At 35.0% G+C, this 23,131-nt stretch overlaps 1 protein-coding gene and 1 pseudogene across 2 annotated transcripts in view; one reads left to right on the forward strand and one right to left on the reverse strand.

The window, feature by feature from the left end:
- Arhgef38 (Rho guanine nucleotide exchange factor 38) overlaps nt 1–23,131 on the reverse strand; it is a 127,864-nt gene that overhangs the window by 88,053 nt on the left and 16,680 nt on the right. For both annotated transcript variants that reach the window (XM_078021847.1, XM_005339804.3), the window contains exon 2: nt 11,392–11,579. In XM_078021847.1, the coding sequence (XP_077877973.1) occupies nt 11,392–11,579 (188 nt within the window). The remainder of the gene's footprint in view (nt 1–11,391; nt 11,580–23,131) is intronic.
- Nucleotides 15,419–18,108, forward strand: LOC101958637 (bifunctional methylenetetrahydrofolate dehydrogenase/cyclohydrolase, mitochondrial pseudogene; annotated as a pseudogene).

A 23,131-nucleotide genomic window follows, 5' to 3' on the forward strand; every position in this document is an offset into this window, starting at 1 on the left:
GGAAACAAGTCTGAGCCCTGAGTGGGGGCAGATGTTTAAGTCACCATGTATTACCTGTACTACCAGATTCCAGACTCCAAATTCTAAAGTCAACACAGGCTCTCTTCTGTTGCCCCTGCCTCTGATATTGATAGATGAATCGTACTATCTACAACATTCCGTTAGCCTCTTTTTGGTCAGTCCCTAAAACTCTGTCAGGCTCCACTTTGTGTCTCTAAAAAGGCTTTTAAATTCATCTTCATTCCCCCTAATCCCTAATCTGTTCGCTTGATACTTACTGATTTGTCTTCATAAAACTAAGTCTAATTTAAATCATAATTATAAATCCTTCTGTTTTAAAATATTTATCCTCCCGGTTACCTACAGAAAATACCTCAAGTTCTTCAGCCTGGCAGTTTGGTATGACCAAGACCTGTCTTATCTTTCTTCCATTATTTTTATTTTTATAAGAATTATCTACTCCAACAAACAAATTGTTTTCAAACTTGCCTAACCTAGAACTTTGCTTTTGTGGTCTCCCCATTGGGCTGCTCTGCTGACCCTGCCTTTGCCCATGTAGTGCCTTCTCAGGGACAGACACATTCTTTTTCTAGAATTTCCTTGACTATCCATCCAGCCTGAAGTTAGTCCAGTCAATAATTTTTTTTTTTTAGTCAATAAGCCATGAAGTCATCTTGGGGAAGAGCATTCAAGAAAAAGAAAACAGCAAGAGCAAAGCACTTAATACAGGAATGCTCATGGATGGAACAGGGAGAGGCCAGAAGGAGAGACAGATGGGGTCAGAGATGAGCTTTGAGTAGCTGAGCGACATGATCTGTCTAATATTTTAAAACATCACTCTGGCCGCTTGGTTAAGATAAGGGCAAAGAAGAAAGATGTGTTTACAAGGTAATTTTCAGGCTCTATGTGGTCATAGAAGGGTGAAAGTAATAAAGAAGTGAGACACCAGGCTAGGGACATAGCTCAATTGGTAGAGTGCTTGCCTTGCATTCACAAGGCCCTGGGTTCAATCCCCAGCACCACACCCCCCCCCCAAAATAAATAAATAAATAAATAAATAAATAAGAGAGAGAGAGACATGGTCTAATTCTGGACACACTTAAAAGCAGAACTAATACCATTTGATGGAGGACCTGTTTATTATTCCAGGATTTTTTGCCTGAGCAACTAGAAGAATGGTGCTGCTGTTGACTGACATGAGATACACTGTATGGGGAGTGTTTTAGTCCATTTTGTGTTGCTATATCATAATACCTGAGATTGGATAATGCATAAATAACAGAGATTTCTTTATTACAGTTCTGGAAGGTGAAAGGTCCAGGGTTGAGGGGCTTACATCTGGTCAGAGCATTCTTGTGTCATCCCAAGAGAGGGCCAAACCCCTTTTATTATAAACCCACTCTCATAACAACTAACACACTCCCACCATAAAAGCATTACTTCCATCATGATCCAAGCATTAAAATCACCTCTAATTAGGCCACACTTTCCAACACTATGGCATTGAGGGTTCAGCCTCTAACGCATGACCTTTAGGATACATATTCAAACTGTAGCAGGGAATAAATTTTAAAGAAAAGATGAGAAGCTCCATTTTGAACATGTTCAATTTGAGGTCCCTTGTAGTCAACCAAGTAGATATTTGAGTGGCAAGTTAGATAAGCAGGGAAAACATCTAGGCTGTAGTTAACAATGTGCCAATCAACAGCATGCAGATGTGAAGTCATGGACCCAGATCAGATACCCAACAAAGTAAATGTAAAGAAAGAAGACCACGGCCTAAGCCCTGAACCACATCAGTTTTCAGAGAGAAGAGGATCCATCAGAGAAGGAGGTGGAAAAAGGGCACTTAGAATGGGTCGGGGAGCCAGTAGAACCTGGAGTCCTGGAAGTCAGAAAATGGGAGTGTTCCTGCCGAGTGCTGCTGACAGGTCATGGAAATGGCTGCCTGCTTCTGCTAATGTCTAAAGCAATTACTTGCTGCATATCTAATTAGCCTAACTAATCATGAACTGCCTTCTGTCATGATCACTTCTAATATCCTCTTGAAATAAATTGTTAATTGTTATTTGTGCTTCTATGTGTTTATGAGTCATTTCCTTGACCAGATTATAAACTCTTCCAGGGCAGGACTATGAAATAAATTTCCTTGATTCCCAGGCAGAACTCAGCAGCAGGCATTGCTTGCAGTACGCATTTGACAAACATTTAACCTTTTAATTTGCATATTCAACTAAAGTGTTACGTTCTCCATGAAATATTACCCAGTTAATCTGTCTGCAAGTGATCTGTCCCTTCTCTGAACTCCAATTGCACTTATTAGTTGCACTTACCAATGACTACTTTGCATTACAAGTTATCTTTTTATAGCTATAAGAGGCTTATCACTTCTAACTAGGAGTTCTTGACTTTTTTATTTTATTTTATTTTATATATTTTTTAGTTCTTGACTTTTAAATGGTCAGGAAAGTGTTTCATTAGTCTTTACATACTCCAAATGACCTTTAATTAATTAATTAACTAACTCGTGTAATCATCAGTTTTGTATGTGTTTAAAATGCTTTAAATAGATTCTTATCAATAAATATTTTCTTCCCCAATTTGTGCTTCCTTTCTGATCCACTATTATTCTTTTTAGAAAATTATACATTAAAGTTTATCTATTCCTAGTCAAGAGTTATTCATTGGAGACCAGGATTATAACCCTGTACTGATATACACGGCTCCATTAATCTATGCCCTAGTAAAGCTGCCCCAACTTTGCCTGCATTTCATTAGGGAAGTTTCTGACATCATTGTAATAACCACAGCCACTGAAACGTTGTCGCTTATCCTTCACAAGTACAAGCATATTAAAATAGATTATGCATCTCAGTTCAGAAAGGCGAAGTGATGAGCGCAAGACCATTGTATCAGGTGCAAGGGATCACACTCCTGGATATTCAAACACATCTGCATGTCATATCTCTCTTTTTCAATTCTGAACATTCTAGCCTTAGCCCTGAACTGGGAAATACCTTCATTTATCTTCTTACTCAGTACAGAAAGTTCAGATCTGTATGAAGATTATAATAATTAGAGAAAACTGAAGCTTTCCTGAAATGAAGTTTAGGAGATGCTTATAAATGTAACAACGGGGAGGAGGGTTCCTGTCAGAAACCTATAATAATAATAAAAAAAAAATTCCCTCGTTTTCATAGGCTGAAGTTTTCTGAACAAGAAGAGATAAGAGATTTCCTTCCCATAAAAAGAAGTTTCACATAGTAGAATATAGATGTATCGGTTTCACACTCAACTGACTCTGGACTTGATCTGACAGCAAACTAAGCCTGTGTCTTCCAGGATGATAACCCTGAAACGTCCCTCCTGGGAAAAATGGGAAAGTGAGGGAATCTCCATGACTCAGTGTCAGGACCCAGGAGAGGCCAGTTGGACACGTCTCAGTGCAGGCGTCTTGTGGTCACCAGCAACGTTTACTTGTATGATTTTTGAGTTTGATATCTCATAGCAATAATCTTCTCTAATTCACAGGAACTTCCCTTACTAGCAAAGTTATTTAAAAGTAAGGAAAACTTCATTGAGGTTCATGGAATGGATTCAAACCAAAAAGCTTCTTCTCAGCAAAGGAAAGATCAAAAATGTGGAGAGCCTACAGAATGGGAGAACATCTTTACCAAATGCACCTTAGAACACTAATCGCCAAGATACACAAAGAACTAAAAAAACTCTCATCACCAAATAAGCTAATATCCCAATCACTAAATGAACTAAGAAACTGAACAGACACAGAAGAAGAAATATGATCAACAAATATATGAAAAATGTTCAACATCTCTAGCAATTAGAGAAATGCAAATCAAAAATAATATTTCATCTCATTCCAGTCAGAATGGCAATTATCAAGAATAAAAGGAACAATAAATGGCAGCGAGGATGTGGGGGGAAAGGTAGACTCATATGTTGCTGGTGGCACTGCAAATTGGTGCAACCATTATGGAAAGCAGTATGGAGATTCCTCGGAAAACTTGGAATGGAACCACTATTTGACCCAGGTATTCCACTTCTCAGTTTATACCCAAAGGACTTAAAATCAGCATATTACAGTGATGCAGCCACATCAATGTTTTCAGAAGCTCAATTCACAATAGCCAAACTATTGAACCAACCTAGATGCCCTTCAACAAATGAATGGATAAATAAGTTGTGGTATACATACACAATGCAATATTACTCAGCCTTAAAGAAGAATGAAATGATGCCATTTGTAGGTAAATGGATGGAGTTGGAGAATACCACACTAAGCAAAATAAGCCAATCCCATAAAACCAATGGCTGAATGTTTTCTCTGATATGTGGATGCTAATTCACAATAGGGGGACTAGGGAAAAATAGAGGTACTTTGGATTAGGCACTAGGGAGTGATAGGAAGGGAGGGGTGCATGGGTGTAGAAAGAATGGTAGCATGAATTGTTAATATATATATTTACATGATCAGTGTGATTCTACTTCATGTACAACCAGAAGAATGTATAATGTGTCAAAATGCATTTTACTTCATTTATATTTTAAACAAATTTATATATATATAAATTATTTGAAACAGTTTATACTAAAGTCACAGAATAATAAACTCCACTACATAAATTTTTTTTTAAAGTAAAGAAAACTTCTTTGAGATTTTGTTTTTACCTTTTTAACACGAATTTAAGTATCTAACCTTATAATGAAACAACAATGGTCCAGATAATATAATAAACTCTAGGATTCCACATAAAGGGAGAAAACGAAATTTATGATTTAAAAAATGTGGAGTTCTAAACTGGTCATATAGAGTTCAGGATTATTCACTGTGGTGCAGTGACACTAGGCACGGAAATCAGTATTTCTAAAGGATTGAAGAATATTCGCATCAACATTTAAAGCAGACTTGCAACAAGAGTTTAAAATTTTAAAGTCAGTACATTGGCTCAGAAAAACTACTATAAAAAAAGAATCAGAAATTCACTGTATATCTTTTGAATCATTGCTCTAATACCTCAATTATAGTTAGCTGGATTTGATTGCTTTGATTTTATTTTTTTAATTTAGTGACCAAATTCCCATTGATGTTTTTTTCTGGCTTTCTGGGCAACTTTTATTTTGACAATATCATCCTGACTTAGACCTGTGTGTTCCCTTAAACCTGTAAGGTCCTGTGACTGAGGAGTGTGACTTCAGTAACTGCCGGATTCTACAGTGGGAATAGAAGAAGGAGGTGGTGAGAGGGACTTACTTGGTTTTCTCTTTCAGCTTGTTCTGCAATCTAGAAAGATTTCTGGTATTCTAATGAGATCATGAGATAGTCAAGAGAAACAGGAGATTCTTATGCATTATAAATTTTTTCCTTCAATTTTCCTACAATTTTATCTTTACATCCCCAGAATTCTGATGAGAAGAGAATTGATTTGAAAATTTGGAAGAATAAACAAGGTAAAGGATAATAAAAAAAATTATATTTACATATAAAATTTTATACATGTATTTAGGGGGATAATTTAGTAAAAGAAAAAAGGAAGGGATATAGGGAAAATAAGGATATTATAATTTTTAATGAAACCTTTTATTTTGAAATAATTGTAGATTCATCTGCAGTTATAAGAGGGATCCCATATACACCCTTTACACAGTTCCACTCAATGGTAACATCTTATAAAACTATAAGACCTTTGCATTTGACTTTGTTGTGGGGTAGAACATGTTACGAATGAAGTGTTGTAATTGCTTGTATAAATAAGACATGTCCATGAGAAATCAACTTAATCATTCCACTAGTATTGGAAGAAAAGGGGTTTTAGAGTAGCTGACTTTAAGAAAGTTATCAGTGAGCCAAGGTGAATGTCTGCTCCCTCCCTCCCTTCCTTCCTTCCTTTCTTAGTGCATTGTAGTTATCCATAATATTGGGGTTCATTTAACATGGAATATAATTTTGCTCCAATCAGTCCCAGCACTTCCCCTTTCCCTCTTCTCCTCCCTTCCACTATCCCTTTTCACTACTCTACTGATCTTCTTCTGTTTGTTTATAGTTTTTTTTTAAATTAGTGTTTTATAGATATACATAAAGGTGAAATTCGCTGTGTTATGTTCATACACACACACACACACACACACACACACACACGATAGTTTGGCCAATTTCATTCCATAAAGTAGAATTTATGCTTTAGTCCTGAAATTTAATTCCAAAATTTTGGTAGTGAAGAGAGACATGAAGATTAGCTGAGTGATAGAAAAATACAAGAGGAAAAAAATTTTGATTGCCTACTAAGTAAAAATAAAATAACTGTCTATTGTTTCTGGAAACAGTAAAAGTCTTTTGATGCAGGTGACAGAGAAGACAATTTTGATAAGAATACCTCCATGACGCAAAAACCTGAAATACTTGCTGACGTATGTTTTCCTCTATTAATTATTATAGGAAAAGTCTTAGGAAATTGCTCTGTGAAGCTTAAAAATTCCAGGAAGTTCTTGCCAATACTAAATTATAGAATTTTTGGCATTTTCCAAAAAATACAACATTCGAAGCATAATGCACACAATTAGACCATATGTGAACAAATTCAAAATAAGTAAATATCCATAACTTTCTTATCATAAATAAAAATCTAGGGCTGGGGCTGGGGCTAAGTGCTAGTGCACTTTCCTGGCATGCGTGAGGAACTGGATTTGATTCTCAGCACTGCAAATAAATAAATAAAATAAAGGTCTATCAACAACTAAAATAAATGAATAAATAAATAAATAATCTACCTAGTGTGCATTCAAAATAAATGCTTATAAATAAAATACCTTTTACCTTTTGGAAATCTTGAGATCTTATATCCCTCTTGAGATCTTAGGTAGATTTGTACTATGTGAATTTTAGAAATTAAAAAAACAAACACAAATTTAAAAAATATGGATTTAAATTCCTTTACTGTTTTCTGTCACCTCTTTGTTCTTACACATAAAATCCTTATCTATCATTAGATACCTTTCTCCAGTTTTATTTATTTTGATCTACTGCCAAAAAATGGGGAGTCTCCTCCTATTGCCGTGTTTGGATAATATATAACTAGAACTTGTTAGCCCAGTGAAAATTTCAACATTGAATGTTGTGAATACTTTTGTCATCTTTGCAAAACCTTTCATAGTGCTGCAGTTAAAGATGATGTAACTGCTTCATTTACCCTGTTCCCAGTTAGGTGATGGCCTATTGGTGGCAAAAAACTTGAAGTTAAGATTAAAAAGAAGTCGATTGTCCCTGCACAGTCGTCAGTCAAGGCTGGATCTAGTCATTCATTTGTACGCTGGTTCATTCACACAAGTTCACTCACATAAACCCAAAACGTGTAGTGCTTTTTTCAGTTTTCAACTTCCTTCCACCAATCTTCACTTACATAAAATGCCATGTTTTTACTGGGAGTCTAAGTTTAAGTTTACACAGAGAAAAGACAGTGAGATTAGATGACTTTCCAACATATCTTCCAGCCTGACATATACACGTAAAATATTTACTTATGTTGCCTGAGGTTTAACTAAGCATGGTTTGCAGATGGTTCCCATGGTTACCTGAAAATTGTATGAGTTAATTTACATATTTTGACACTAACTGATGACAGGTGGGTAGCGTGCACAGACTGTGGTATTTAAACGGTTAGGAGGGAAGTGAGGACATGAAGAGGCAGTAAGTTAATGAACTGCTGGCATCAGTTAACCAACTCAGCCTCATATAAATGTTTATGAGACTCACACAAGTTCCTGAGCACATATTTACTTAATCAAAGATTAAAAGCTTTAAGAGGTGGGGAAAAGGCAGATCTGATAGGAGAATTCTGAGAAACCTTAAAAGATTTGCTATTGCATTAGTAGAAAGGACAAATAGGCTGCTAGAACGAAACTGATTTCCACAAAGAGGAAGAAAAAAGAGCACCAAAAGATACCAAAACCAAGAGAAGCACCCAGAGTGAAAAATCAACAAGCTATCCACAACCCAAATAGAATAACATGGGAAATGTGAGTTAGAATCGTGAGAACCGGAATTCAAAGCACTGGGAGCAAAAGTCAAACATTGCTAAATTACCATAAATGATACCATAGTGGAAATTCTTTATTTGACATGGCCTGAGTCACCTATACTGAGAATCACATATTCTAACAGTTACTAGGAAGCAAAAAACGAGGAAAGCAACAGCAAAAAATAAAACACAAAAATTAGAGAACGTTCTCTAAGAGTGCAGATGAATTCTAGATAGGGAAGAGGGGTGGGAGGGAAATAGAGGGGGCAGGGGATTAGCAAGGATGGTGGAATGTGATGGACATCATTATCCAAAGTACATATATAAAGACTCGAATTGGATGTCATTATACTTTATATACAGAGATATGAAAAATTGTGGTATATATGTGTAATAACAATTGTAATGCAAAAAAAGTACATGTATAAAAGCATGAATTGGTGTGAACATACTTTATATACAGAGATATGAAAAATTGTGCTCTATATGTGTAATGAGAATTGTCATGAATTCTGCTGTTGTGTATTTAAAACAATTTTAAAAATTAAAGAGAGAGAGAAAAAAGAGTGCAGCTCAGCAGTGCATTCCTATTGGTAGGCCCAGTTTGACTCAACTATGTAGCAGATGGTTTGAAATGGGCAATATTTTCAACTGAATGAACTTCTCATTCCATGGGAGACAAATGTGGATGATGAAGTCAAGGGAAGGAGTTTTCTTATATATTAAGTTTTTTTTTTTTTAATCACTAGCGCAACATAGGCATACTGTGCTTATTTTATTTATTTTATTTAATTTTATTTTTTTGTACCAGGAATTGAATTCAGGGACCCTTAGCCACTGAGACACATCCCCAGTCCTTTTTATTTATTATTTATTTGGAGACAGGATACTGTGCTTATTTTGAAACATGTTTCAGATGTGTGCTTTTGCACATATTACATATTTTATATTTAACTTTTTAAATATCTTTATTTATTTATTTGTTTGTTTGTTTGTTTATTTATTTATTTATTTTTATGTGGTGCTGAGGATCGAACCCAGGCCCTCACACATGCTAGGCGAGCACTCTATGGCAGAGCCACAACTCCAGCCCTTTTACAGTTAATTTTAAAAGAGAAAGAAATACAGAATATGTAGTTAAATCTTTTAGGATTGAGGGAGGTTTTTTTGTTTTTGTTTTGAGATAACAGATAATAGGAATGATGATGATCCAATACAGCAGGTAAAATTAATTATTCAGGACACAGAAAGGACGCATGGAAGAGTAAAACCCTAGAATAGGCCTGAAGGGGTCAGATCTGCTGTCTTAGTAGAGAGGTTGTCCTTCGCTATAAGCAGGAATTATTGATATTTTGAAATAGGAGGAAGTCAGATTATGTAGGTAGAGATGCAGGTCGTTTGGTAGATTTGGTGTTGTAAATGTGTGCCTCTCCTGTATTATGTATACTTATTCAATAAAGTGCTAAGAAAAAGACATTAGGAGAGAAAAGGGAGTGTTTGAGGTGTGAGGGAAAAGATATGAGAGATCCCCCCCTTAGAGACATTACTGGGAGACCCATGTGAAGAAAGTGGTCTTGAATTTTAAGAGACTGTCTACTCCATACCTTTACTTATGCCAGAAACCTGAACCCCTCCAGGTAAGATCTTTCAGGAGAGTAAGTAGAAAAGGGAAAAAGAAATCAAACTCATATACAAGTAGTGATTACAGTGAATGACCCATGGGCACTAAGCCAGCTGTGGAACTGATGAACAAGGAAAAAGGACTTGGAGATCTAGGTGGCACTAAAAATTTGTCAGAGGCAGGGAGAGGTGGCATATGTCGGTGACTCAGGCTGAGGCAAGAATTGCAAGTTTGAGGCCAGTCTGGGCAATTTAGCAAGACCTTGAGTCAAAATAAAAAATTAAAATGTTCTGGGGATATAGCTTAGTGGTAGAGCTTCCCTGGGTTCAATCCCCAGTACCCACCCCTGCACCCCTCAAAAAATTGTCAGATAGGCTACCAGCAGGAGTGGGCTGAAAGAGAGGAGGTAAGAATTAGAGAAGAGTAAGCTTGAAATTCTTATTTGAACAGCTTGAAATTACTGGCAATGACAAATTCTAAGGTGACCTGGAGTGAGTGGTTGAAATGGGATTGAGATAAGGGGACAAGCACCTGAAAGATAAGTATACCTCAAAATCAATAACAGTAGAAAAACATTCACAAGTATTAAAAGTCATGAAAAGATATATATGGTTGAATGAAACACTTATGTTACAAAACAGCATGTGTAGTTTTGATCACTTTATGTGGAAATGTCCTGTGTGTGTATTCAAAAAAATGGTGATTTTTTTTTAGGTAGAATTTATGACCATTTTTACTGTCTATATTATGTTTTCTAAACTATTTGAATTGTATATGAGGACCACTTACCCCCCTAATGGTTAGCTACTGCTTGTTAAGAGTCTTTGCTCCTCCTATTCTACTTGGAACATTTCTTACTCCTTCAAGTCTCTGCTCAAATGTCTCCCATTAGAAAGGCCTTCCTTTGCCACAGTCGTTCAATAAAAGAACCAAAACTCTGTTTTCAAGCTGTATCCTTTTCCCCTGCTTTGATTTCTGAGATGTAACATCTAATATACTTTAACTTTCTTTCTTTCTTGTTTATGTCTGACTTCTCTCTTTCTGCAGTACAAAGCATATCCCACCAAGGGTAGGACTTTGTTTTTGCTCTGAACTGTAAGGTCAGTACTGGGAACAGTGACGATTACATAACACTCTATTAATAAGTGTTAAATGGGTGAAATAACTCTGTGTATGTATATTTACTTTGATTAAAGGTGATAATGATTAACTTATAAACACTTCAAGTTTTGTCTGTGGCCACTCAAACAGAACAATTTTACTTACATTTAATGTTATTTTTTCATTATATTTTATTTAAATACTCATAGATTTAATCAAAATCTTAATGGGGAGAGTAGGCATGTTTTTCTCTTCTAAATCCATGATTACTGTTGAATTAAGAAGTTTGTTCCTAGCCTGCTAAAAACCTGTTGCTCATATTTTGTTACCAGTTTCATGGAAATTTAAGGCAGAACACAGAAATTTCAAAATGAAAAAAAGTTGTGAATTTCCTCATGTTTTAGAATGCAGTTTCTGTGGGCGAAGGGAGGGTTTAGAGTGTCTCTCTGCTTGACACAAGAGGTACAAACCTGGTGTGTTCTGTGGACTTATGACTGGAAACTAGGAAAAAGACACATCACTTTACTGATAAACTAGGGTGCTTCAATTTCATGTGCTGCTGATCTTTTTTAGGATATAGGAGAGAACATCAAAAAAGTTTTCTAAAAAAAAAAAAAATCTCAAGTTTGCATTTACCTGTTTGTTTCTCAGGGGCTGAACCACTTCCCGAACACACAGCTCCAAATCATTGAGATAATCCTTTTCTGTCTGTATTAACTCCTTGATGATTTTTGCCCGCTTTGCCATCATCTTCCTTCTCTGATGCTCCTCTTCTGGGGTTGGCATCTCAGTTGCAGAACACTCAGCCTGTGGAGTCATCTTTTCTGTTAAATGAAAACATGTACACATGAGATATTCTGTTGAGGTTTCTTTTGCCTTCATACAAACAATGGAGGATTACTATTAGCAAGGTAAAAGGCTTATGGTATCTTCACAGTGTGTTCCTAGAAGGGTAACCTTAGCTCTCCATAAGGTCAGAATCCTTCAAAACTATGGACGAGGGGAAAGTGAGAATGAACTGCTTCAAACAAGTCATTCAATGATTCACAACTGTCCTGGCTTCTTTAAGATAGCCAATTGCCAGAATCTTGGGCTATAAAAGCTACATTTCAGCCTGAAGGCAGACTATACAAAACACAGTTCAGAGCTTCTGGACATGTTAGCTTTTAAACCAATGGAAGATTTTTCATTAGTAAGTGAAACACTTTCCAATTTTGCTTGTCCCTATTATTATAGTAATAGGGACATCATCAGGTACCCATCATCATCAGTGGGTAATAAAGAAATGAAAAACAATTACATTTTTAAGACCTTTCTTTTTAATTTGTGATCAAACCCACAAGGAATAAGATAGGGGTAGATTGCATGAATTTCAACTAAGATTTTCATGACTCATCTTCATATTATGTTTATCTTGTAACTTCAAAATTTTTAAATTATCAAACTACCTGGCATTTTTAATTCAAAAACAATACAGTACTGAAGCTGGGGATGTGGCTTGGTGGTAAAGCTTGCCTAGCCTGTTTAATTCCCAGCACAGCAGGCAAAAAGAAGACCAATACTGAGGAGATACCGAGATACATGGTATGTCTCAAAAGTTCCAAGATTTTTGTATAAAAAATAAAGATAAGAAAACTAAATATCTCCAAGGACAAGTTTCACAGCAATTTAAAAAATTTGGAAGCCACAAACTATAGACCATGAACTCAAACAGACTACAGACCATGAAATCAGAAAAATCAAAGACATCAAGGCAGTGTGTGTGTGTGTGTGTGTGTGTGTGTGTGTGTGTGAATGGATTTGTTTCCAGTTTGAATCATAATTTTCATCTTAGTCTCTGTGGTTGCAGAAGTCATTTTATTTCACTTAAGGTCTCTATGATTCTAGTAACTGATAGGTGAGACATCTTTAGTGTGTGTGAAACCACTTTCTGAGAATGTAGATCTTTGCAAAAGGACCTAAAAGAGTCTACACATAAAAAAAACAAAAGGCAGATCACAGTATATACAAGTGGAAGTAAAGAGAGGTGTTTTTTTTGGCTTACTCTAGAAACAAAGCTCTGAAACTGTAGAAACATGAGAGCAGAGTTAGTAGTTCAATTGAAGGAGGCTGCCCCAAGAAAGTGAGCAGGCACTTCAAAACGTAATGAGCCTTCCTCTCTCCCTGGCCCACTAATTTCAGGAGCTTAGGCAAAGGCTCAATAATTAAACATCCATGGAGAATGCCAGAAAGGTAGCTCAAACATCAAGTTGTATTAGATTGTGCTTTGGACAATCCAGACTGGCAGGTGAATATGTTTCTGGACCAATTGCCTGGTATCAGCTCTTCCTTCATTAGGGAAGAAGGTGATTTTGATAAATGGTATCCAAAAGCACATGGTGTTATAAGACTCCAGCCATTCAATGTCAAAGCAATAATTCACATGAGCTATATACAAGAGAGAGCCCATGTAAGGAGAGAGAATGAATGCATGGGGTGTAATGTAGCCTTCACATCTTGTGCTATGTTATGAGAATTCTAGAATGACTGCTAATTTGTACTATTTCTATTAGAAAGTAGGCCTGCCTCTCAGTGCCCCGAATTTGAAAGAATAAGTTATAATCAGTGGGGATATGCAGTGAGCAGAATATGAACAGAACCATTGTGAGCTTCTACAAATTTTTAAAATTATATGTATTTAAGGTATACAACATAATGATTTCACAAATACTTACATGGTGAAATTATTGGGTGGGGGACTGATGGGAGTGATAGGTTCTTTACTCCTGGGATATATGAAATAATATGTTGAAAGGAATCTCACCAATAGGGAGTTCACAAATCAGTATAGAGAGTGTCCAATTATTACTTAACATTACCTTGAAAATAAAAGGACACTATTGAAAAACTGTTCTTTTCCAAGTTATAAACATTTTATACCTTATAAGAATAATCTATCCATTATTTAAGAGCTTAAAAGGTTCTTTCTTTATCTGTGGCAAATAAATATCCCTAAAGCACATTCTCAGATTCAATTACTATGTCAATTTAACTTATTTCACAGATGTTACAGCTGCTGCACCTTAAAACATAACACACCAGATTTTTAAAAATTAAAAACGACTTAGGTTTTCTAATACTACGCAGCAACTTATTCATCATCATGGTGTGGGGGGGGCAAAGTAGTTGAAATAAAGTGTCAAGTCAAGATACTCAACTTCAAAAATTTCTGCTTTCAGATGTAAAAACCTTGGGGCATTCCAGGTTGAGCAACCTTATGAGATATCTGTGTTTGTTCTTTTGACTAAAGTTTACTGCAGGAACAAAGAATTGACTTGCATCATTTTATGGTCAGATATCTGAACACTTTTTATGTTTGCATTTCTTAAACAAACAAACAGGTGCAATGCATTGTGGACTCCAAGTTCTGTTTTTATAAGATTCTAAGATCCTTCTCTGCCTCTCAAACTTTTTTTAAAAAATCTTTTAACTACACTAAGTTTTACATGTAAAGGTATCTATAACTCTAACACATGTCACCCAAATCTACATTCAGCTCTGACAATCTTTTATTTCTGGATAAACAGAGAAGCTAAGTATTTAGGAAGGAAGCAAAAGTAGAGTTTTAGTAATGAAATTTCCCCCCCAGTAGTTTAAAAGGACTATATTGAAGCCAAAGATAAACTAAGAGGATGCATAAATTGTAACCAGCCTGTAATCCCAGTGGTCTGGCAGGCTGAGGCAGGAGAATGGTAAATTGAACTTAGTGTTCAGTAGGGTTTCCTGTTATTTTGCCCAGCTGTAGGCTAATGTAAAAATTTTAAGGACATTTACATAGTCTAGGCTAAGCTATTATGTTCTATAGGTAAAGTGTATTAATTGCCTATTCTTCTTATATTACTTTCATTTTATAATGAGTTTATTAGGACATAGCCCATCAAATCAAGGAGTATATCTGTACTCTGAAAGTTTTCTATCATCAAAAGCAAACAATTACCCCTGGTTTTAAAATGACCAACTTGTCAAGAAAAATACATGATTCTAAAGCTTTTTTTTTCAGACAGGAAAGAAAGAGGAAAAGAAATAAAGGAAGTGGTTTAAGGAGGAAAGTCAGAATAGTGCTGAGATTTGAAACTCTGAGCAGCTTGCTTGGGTTGATTACACACTGGAGGAGGATCCTGGTCTTTTAGAGAAAAGAAAAAGCACTCAAAGGTAAAGGAGTGATGAGAAAATACTGAAGACAACCTCAGCAACTTAGTGAGGCCCTGTCTCAAAACAAAAAATAGAAAGGACTGGCGGTTTTGCTTAGGATTGATTGTATCCTCATTTTGCTTTGTTGTTATTGTCAATTTGGCTACTGCTATCTGGGGGTGGATTTATGGAGAGACAATTGCTTCCTTTTTTATTGTAAAACAATATGTTTGTTATATATTATTTGTTATATAGATATTTGTTATATATTAGCATATTATAAAGGATAGGTATATAGACTTGGGAGCCAAACCATATGGATTCAAACTCTGCCTCTTTCATTCATTAGATCTTTTACCTTCGACAAGTTATATAACTCTTTATATATAATTCCCTCATCTGTAATTTAAGAATAATGCTAGTAAAACTTGATAAAGTGGTTTTAAATATTAAATGAATTAACATTTAGTAAATTCACTCCTTGCACAGACACAGGCACTGGCGATGATTACAACTTTCTCTATCTGCTTTGGCGGCAGACTGCTTTGTGCAAAGCTACCACCTCTGCCACCAACCTTTCCACCTGGCCACAGTTCAGAATCAACAGTGAGACGATTGTGCAATCAGCTTCCATCTTCAGAGGAAGAACTGTTGAACTTAATCAATAATCTAAGTAATGATGAAAATCTAGACCATCTCCTTGTTCAGCTGCCTCTCCTAGAGCGCAGTGATGAGATAAAGATCAGCAATGCTGGTCCTCCGACAAGGATGTTGATGGCTTTCATGTAACTAATGTAGGGCGAATATGTTTGGACAAATACTGCATGTTACCCACTACCCCAGGAGGTGTGTGGAGATTAATTAAGCAAACTGGTATTCCAATCCTAGGGAAGAACATGGTTGTGGCTGAAAGATCAAAAAATGTTAGAATGTATATTGCAATGTTACTACACAGAGATGGGGCTCATGAATGACCTGGAGGCGATGCCATCTTTCCAGTATGTATCTCATTGATACACTCCCAAAGAACAATTGAAGAAACACACAATTCTTGCAGATATTGTCATATCTAATGCAGGCATTCCAAGTCTGATCACAGCAGATACGGACAAGGAAGGAACAGCAATCACTGACATGAGAATAAACAGAATTCAGGATCCTATAACTGCTAAACCCAAGTTGGTTGGAGATAAGACTTTGAAGGAGTCAGTAAGAAAGCCAGTTATATTGTTCCTGTCCCTGGGGGTGTTGGTCCCATGACAGTGACTATATTGATGAAGAATACCATTATTGCTACAAAAAAGTACTGAGGCCTGAAGAGTAGGAAATGCTGAAGTCTAAAGAACTTGGAGTAGCCACCAATTAAGTGTTGTGTCTACTGTGCCATGAACAGTGCTTCAAGCCAGTCCACAAAACAATAAAGCAGGCCACTAGAAATGCAATATTTTAAATTTATTCTGCTGAAATTGTTTAAAATGATGCTTTGTATTTATTGAAAGCTTAAATGGGTGGCTGTGTGCACACATGGCTCTGTAGTACCTCATCAGGGAATCCTCCAGTGTCCCGCTAATATCTCTAGCCAAGAAAAATCATTAACCTAGTAATTAACATGGGAGACCTTGTCTCATTGAGAATGGAAACTTAATTTTGTTAACCCACTTTGGTTAAAACTTTGCCTTTTCTAGGATTACATTTCCAAGTGCTATTCCAATAAGAGTTGATATTCATTGTAGTTCCCAAGATTTTGAGTTCAACAGGTCAAACCAAAGAAGGAAAAATGTTTTTAGAAAAAAATTAGGGGAAAGGAAGAAATGGTAATAGAGTGGAGGGAAAAAATCACCTTAATTTTTGTACATATTGATCAATGACCAAATTTATCAGAAGAGAACTGAATTGGATGTGATAAAAGAAAAACTACATGTTACTAGCAATATTTTTACTTATTTTTTTTAGTGAAATGTTTCAGGTTGTTTCATGTGCTATTCTCCTCATTTTGAGTACATTAGCCTTTAGTGAGCTCTTCCTATGGTAGTTTTCTAGGATTGAAATGCTTGTTTCAAAAATTATTCATGTGTACTGTCTATTTGGCTATATCTTTTTTGCTATATCCATTGTGCTAAATCATTAAACTTCATTATTGGTTTTCTCTATCATTAGTGGGTATCTGTATAGTTTTTTTGGTATATCTTGAAACTTATTTTTGAAAAAGAAAACTTGGACTTGATAATCACTGGGCAGCTGGTGTAAGTAGGCACCTTTTCCACCAAAGAATTGTCATAGCTGCCTTCTTTTCTGTCAGCTTTCCTGAAAGATTATAAAGAGCTTGAGTTCATATTGAATTTAGATTTTCTGATGAAAAGGGTTCTTTGTTGTTGTTGTTATTGTTTTTTTTAAGTTGTTTTGTTTTGATTTGTTTGTTAAATAACACACATTTGTCTGATGTGGGGAAAAACATTTATTAAATTCTTACCAAAGTGCCTAGCATTATGGGATATATCACGAAAATGTTTGCTATTACCATTAGAAACTCTAATTATTAGTTTTTTTAATATAATTTTACTGTATTTTTAGTTGTTTCATGGGCTAGTGTACAACATTCCCAAAATTTTTCATGCACACAAAAACATATAATTATAGCAGTTTTATTTTTAACAATCATAGGCTTATACACATATTCATATACAAATCACAATGAGCAGAGGATCTCTCCTCTGACATGCCCCTCTGCCATCATGTTCTGCCTCACTTTGGGCCTAGATCAACAGAGTTGGCCAATCATATTCTGAACCTGTGAAAACATGAGCCAAAATAAACTTTTCCTCCTGTAAGATATTCTTGTGATATGCCGTATCACTTTAGTAAGTTGTTTTTAAGTTCTTTGGATATAGACCAAGGAGCAAAACCAAAGACCAAATGTTTTCTCTGATAAGTAGATGCTAATCCATAATGGAGGGGGCATGGGTTGAGTGGAGGAACTTTGAATTGGGAAAAGGGGAGGGAAGGGAGAAGAGGGGGCATGGGAGTAGGAAAGATGGTAGAATGAGATGAACATCGTTATCTTAGGTGCATGTATGATTGCACGAATGATGTGACCCTACTTTGTGTACAACCAGAGAAGTGAAAAATTGTGCTCCATTTGTGGATAATGAATTGAAGAGCATTCTGCTATCATGTATAACTGATTAGAACAAATACATTTTTAAAAAAGATATTCTTGTGAGGTTTTTGGTCATAGTAATGAAATTCTAACACAAGTACATTTAAAAAATGAATGTGAAAATTAGTATTATTGTCATTTTGGTTTGTAACTCTTTATTTTGCTTTCTATATAACTTAGGAGAAATCTGTTTCAAAGAATTATTAGTTTGCTTTGGGGTATGAAATGCATATAGTTTTTATGATATCAACCCCTGAAGGGAATGGAGACAGAACTGTTAAAAGAGTAGAGTTTCATATGTAATTGAAGTTGAACTGGCAAAAATTAAATTTAGAATGTTATTACTTTAAGATTTTAAATATAATCCCTATTGTAACTGCAAAAAAAGAACTATAAAATAATCAAGAGGAAATTAAAAAGGAAATTATGTCACCAAAAAAGAAAACTCAATTAAACATAAAAGAAAGAAGACAGTAGTGCAGAAAATTTAGAACAAGAAAAGCTATAAGGCACATGGAAAACAAAAACCTGAATAACAGAAACAAAGTCACTTTTTATCAGTAATACTTTAAATGTAAATGGGTTAAACTCTCCAATCAAAAAACATAGATAAAGAGAATGCATTTAACAATATGATCCAACTAAATAGTATTTACAAGAGACTTACTTAATACTGAGAACAAATAGATTAAAAGTGAAAAGATGAAAAAAGATATTTCATGCAAATAATAACCAGAAGAGAGTAGAGTGGCTATGCTAATATCAGACAAAACAATGTTTTAGGTTTTAAATGTTACCAGAAAACAGAAAGAGAAACTTGTATATTAGCAAAAGTCAGTACAGCAAGAAGATATAATAATTTAAACATTTAAGCACCCTTGGAAGGTCATCAATAAATGATACAATGATGGTTGAAACAAAAACTGACAAACTGAAGAGATAAATAGAAAATTCTACAATAAAGGTTGGAAAGGTTAATATCCCACTACCAATAATGGATAGAATAACCACAAAGAAGATACATAAGGAAATGGATGACTTAAATAACACAATAAACCAAATAGATCTTTTTTTTTAAAAGAGAGAGAGAGAGAGAAGTTTTTAATATTTGTTTTTTAGTTTTCGGCGGACACAACATCTTTGTTTGTATGTGGTGCTGAGGATCGAACCCGGGCCGCACGCATGCCAAGCGAGCGTGCTACCGCTTGAGCCACATCCCCAGCCCCAAGTGTATCATTTATTGATGACCTGCCAAGGTGTGCTTAAATGTTTAAATTATTACATCTTCTTGCTGTACTGACTTTTGCTAATATACAAGTTTCTCTTTCTGGTGTCTGGTAACATTTAAAATCTAAAATATAGTTTTGTCTGTTATTAGCAGAGCTACTCATACTCTCTTTTGGTTATTATTTGCAGGAAATATATGGTCTACCATCTCATATGTTGTACAATGATTTTTACAAAGAGATCGAGGTAATTCAGTGAATAGAGGATAATTTTTTTCAATAAATGGTACCAGGAGAAGTGGATATTCACATGCAGAAGAATAAAGTTGATCCCTTACTGACTACCATATACAAAATTTAACTCAGAATGGATCAAAGACCTATAGCTGTAAAACTCTTAGAAGAAAACACAGGACAAAAGTTTCACAACATCTTGGAGATGATGATGCTAAAGGCCTAGATGACAGAAACAATAACAAATAGACACATTAGATTATATGAAAAAATTTAAACATGAACTTCTAAAACATAACAATAGAAAACAGCTTGATTCAAAAGTGGGCAAAGCACTTGAATAGACATTTATCTATAGATATACAAGTCGCCAATAACATGAAAAGATTCTCAATCATTAATCCCAAGAGAAATAGAAATCAAATGAAATACCTCTTAATTTCCATTAAGATGAGTACTATTTAAAAAAAATACCAGAGGTATTGTCAAGGATGTGGAAAAATTGGAACCCTTGTGTACTGTTAGTGGAAATTTAAAATGATATAGCCATTGTAGAAAATTATATGGTGGTTCCTCAAAAAATTAAAAATAGAATTACCATATGATAGAGAAATTCTACTTCTGAGTGTATACCCCAACATGTTAAAATTGGAGCCTCGAAGAGATATGTATAAATCTGTGCTCAATACAGCATGATTCATAATAATATCCACCAATAGATGAATAACAAGCAAAACATAATATACAAATAAATAGAATATTATTCAGTCTTAGAAATTTTGTCATATGTTAGAACAGGGATGAACCTTGAGGACATTGTGGTAAGTTAAATAAGCAGGTACAAAAGGGCAACTACATGTGACTCCACTTATATGAGGTTCTTAGAACCATCAAAATCATAGAGGCAGAAAATAGAATAGTAGTTGCTAGAGGCTGAGAAGTGAAGATCAGAGAGTTGTAAATGGGTATAGATTTTCACTCTATATTGCACAACATTATAAACATATTTAATACCATTGTACTGGACACTTAAAAATGGTTAAGATAGTAAATTTTGTATTATGAATTGTACTACAATTTTTAATTAAGGAAAAATTATGTAATGAGACTGAAGCAGATGCAAATAGATACATACAAAGCCTTCTGAGAATACTAATCTCATGCCCATTTAATATTTATTATAGTAATTGAAAAAGGAGAGAAAGAAAAAAGTTTCAATGTCAAAAGAAGTTATATTTTTAAAATTCAAAATGGTTTAGAGTTGGGTTTGGAGTGCAGGCAATTTAAATAAAATAGATCTTCTTTAGGGGGAAAAAAAGGCCCTATGGGAATTTCAAAAATCACATAGAAAAGAAAGCTTATAAAAATGAAGAGTTGAAGTATAAATAGAGTAAACTGCATATCTGAATACATCTTTGTTCCAAATATTATACTTGTGATGGAATGACCTTCATAGTTAATTATATCCTGGTATCTGACGGCTGTTCGACTGTACATCATGTGCCACACACATGACTGATGTACTTGAGCTTGGCTTCTTCCTGTCATGCACGGTGTTTAGGCTGCATCAAATTTCCTGGCAAAAAATGTTATTTCAAGGTAATGTGTATAATAAAAATGTTCTATTGGTGTCACAACAATATTATTTTTCCTCTGACAGTATTGTTAGACTGATAGCTACGTTGATTAATACTCGCCTGCCAATTCTAATAGGAACATATGTTATGGGTAAGAATAGTCATGCACACCTTCTCATTCTTATAAAATGTAGAGACTAAAGTGACTCCTTGGTGGAGTTCAACATAAAACATCAAAAATATGACTAAAGAAACATGAGCTGACTCTTAAGGCTATCATTTCAATAATTTCAACCATAGTTTTTTTTCCTCCAATAGAAGGTCATATTCCTTTTCTCCCATCTTTTTCATTATAGCAAAATATGCATAATGTAAAATTTACTGTGTTAATTATTTTTAAGTGTGTAGTTCATCAGCATTGAGAACATTCCATTGTTGGTTAACAATTGCCACCTTACACCTCCAGAACTTAATCTTCTGAAACTTAAACTGTACCCATTAAACAATTCCCTCTTCCCTTTCCTTAGTCCTTGGTAACCACCATTCTACTTGTCTCTGAATCCAGATACTCTACACACCTCATTGCAAAGGAATCATCCAGTATTTGTTGTTTTGTGCCTGGTTGATTTCACTTAGCATAATACTCTCAAGTTCACCTATGTTGCAGTACAAGTCAGAATTTCCTTGCTTTTTAAGGCCAAATAATATTGCATTGCATGTGTATACCACATTTGGTTTATGGGCATATATATTAAAATATTTAATAGTAAAGCATTATATATTATTACTGCAGTTATATTGATTATAATATATTGTGAAAGCCTCTAATAATGGCAACCATTTTCAAGTATATTACATACCAATTTTGTAATATGCATTATCGGGATATTATGCTAATTTTAGAGATGAAGAAATTGAACACAATGAATGTAAGTAGAACTTATCCAGTGGGTTACAGAATATGCAGAAAAGTTTGGATTCAAACCAAATGTGCTTAGCTCTGAAATCTGTGCTCTCTCACTTCACAATGACTAGTAATGTTGCCCTCGTGTACACAGTGTTTCACGTAATGGAATTTACTGTACTGAGGGATAGAGTTCAATTCTGGCTTTGTGACCTTAATCAAGCCATTTGCTATCACTAAGTTGCTTAATCTGTAGAAAAGGAATAACAAAAATAAAAAGAGCAATGATAATAAAGGCTAACATTTTTAAGGACTCACTACATGCTAAATACTAATTTTGTTATGCATTAACTCTGCCTCATAGAAGCTCTCATTAATAGGGATATAGATTTATTCTCTTTTTTTTATACATGAAAGAGTTGAAACACTTAGAGGTTAAGCAATTTGCCTAGGGTCTCACCACTGTAGGTTTTGGGGTCGGGATTCAAACCTGAACTTCCAAACCTGCATTTTAACTACTACTTCCAAAACCTGCATTTTAACTACTACTCACTGCTAGGAGGCTGTGAGAATTGAGATAAAGCATGAAAATCTCTTAACACAGGAACCTCTAAAAAAATGTCATTCGTTATTTTTATGACTATGATTTACTGCTGTTATTCTGCATCTGATTCTAAATGGCTGCACCTGCTTCTGTTCCTCCCCGCTCCCCAACCCCAGCTTTAGAAATTTTCCAAGGGCAGGAATCGAGATTGAGCGTCCATCAGGAAATTGCCCTCCTTGACTGGAAAAAAAAGCTCAAACAGCATGGACTACTACAAAGTCAGCTCAATACCACTCCTAATGTGCACTGTTATCACTCAGATTGAATTCAAATGAGGTGGGGATATAGCCTTTGCATGTTGTCTGGTGTAATATAATAATGCCTGAATTTTAAAAATCTTGATTCTCTCCCATTTATTCCAAAGCTAAATAGCCAATGCAAATAAGGTTCTGAGAATTTACTGAAAATGTGCATCTCAAGAAAATTTAAAGAGCAAGATGAATAAAATAGCCATGTAATGCTAAAGTACCAAAGTTATTATTTCTTTTAAAATTCTAAATACTT

This window comes from Ictidomys tridecemlineatus, chromosome 9 (assembly GCF_052094955.1).
Source record: "Ictidomys tridecemlineatus isolate mIctTri1 chromosome 9, mIctTri1.hap1, whole genome shotgun sequence".
In the NCBI taxonomy this organism is placed as follows: domain Eukaryota; kingdom Metazoa; phylum Chordata; class Mammalia; order Rodentia; family Sciuridae; genus Ictidomys; species Ictidomys tridecemlineatus.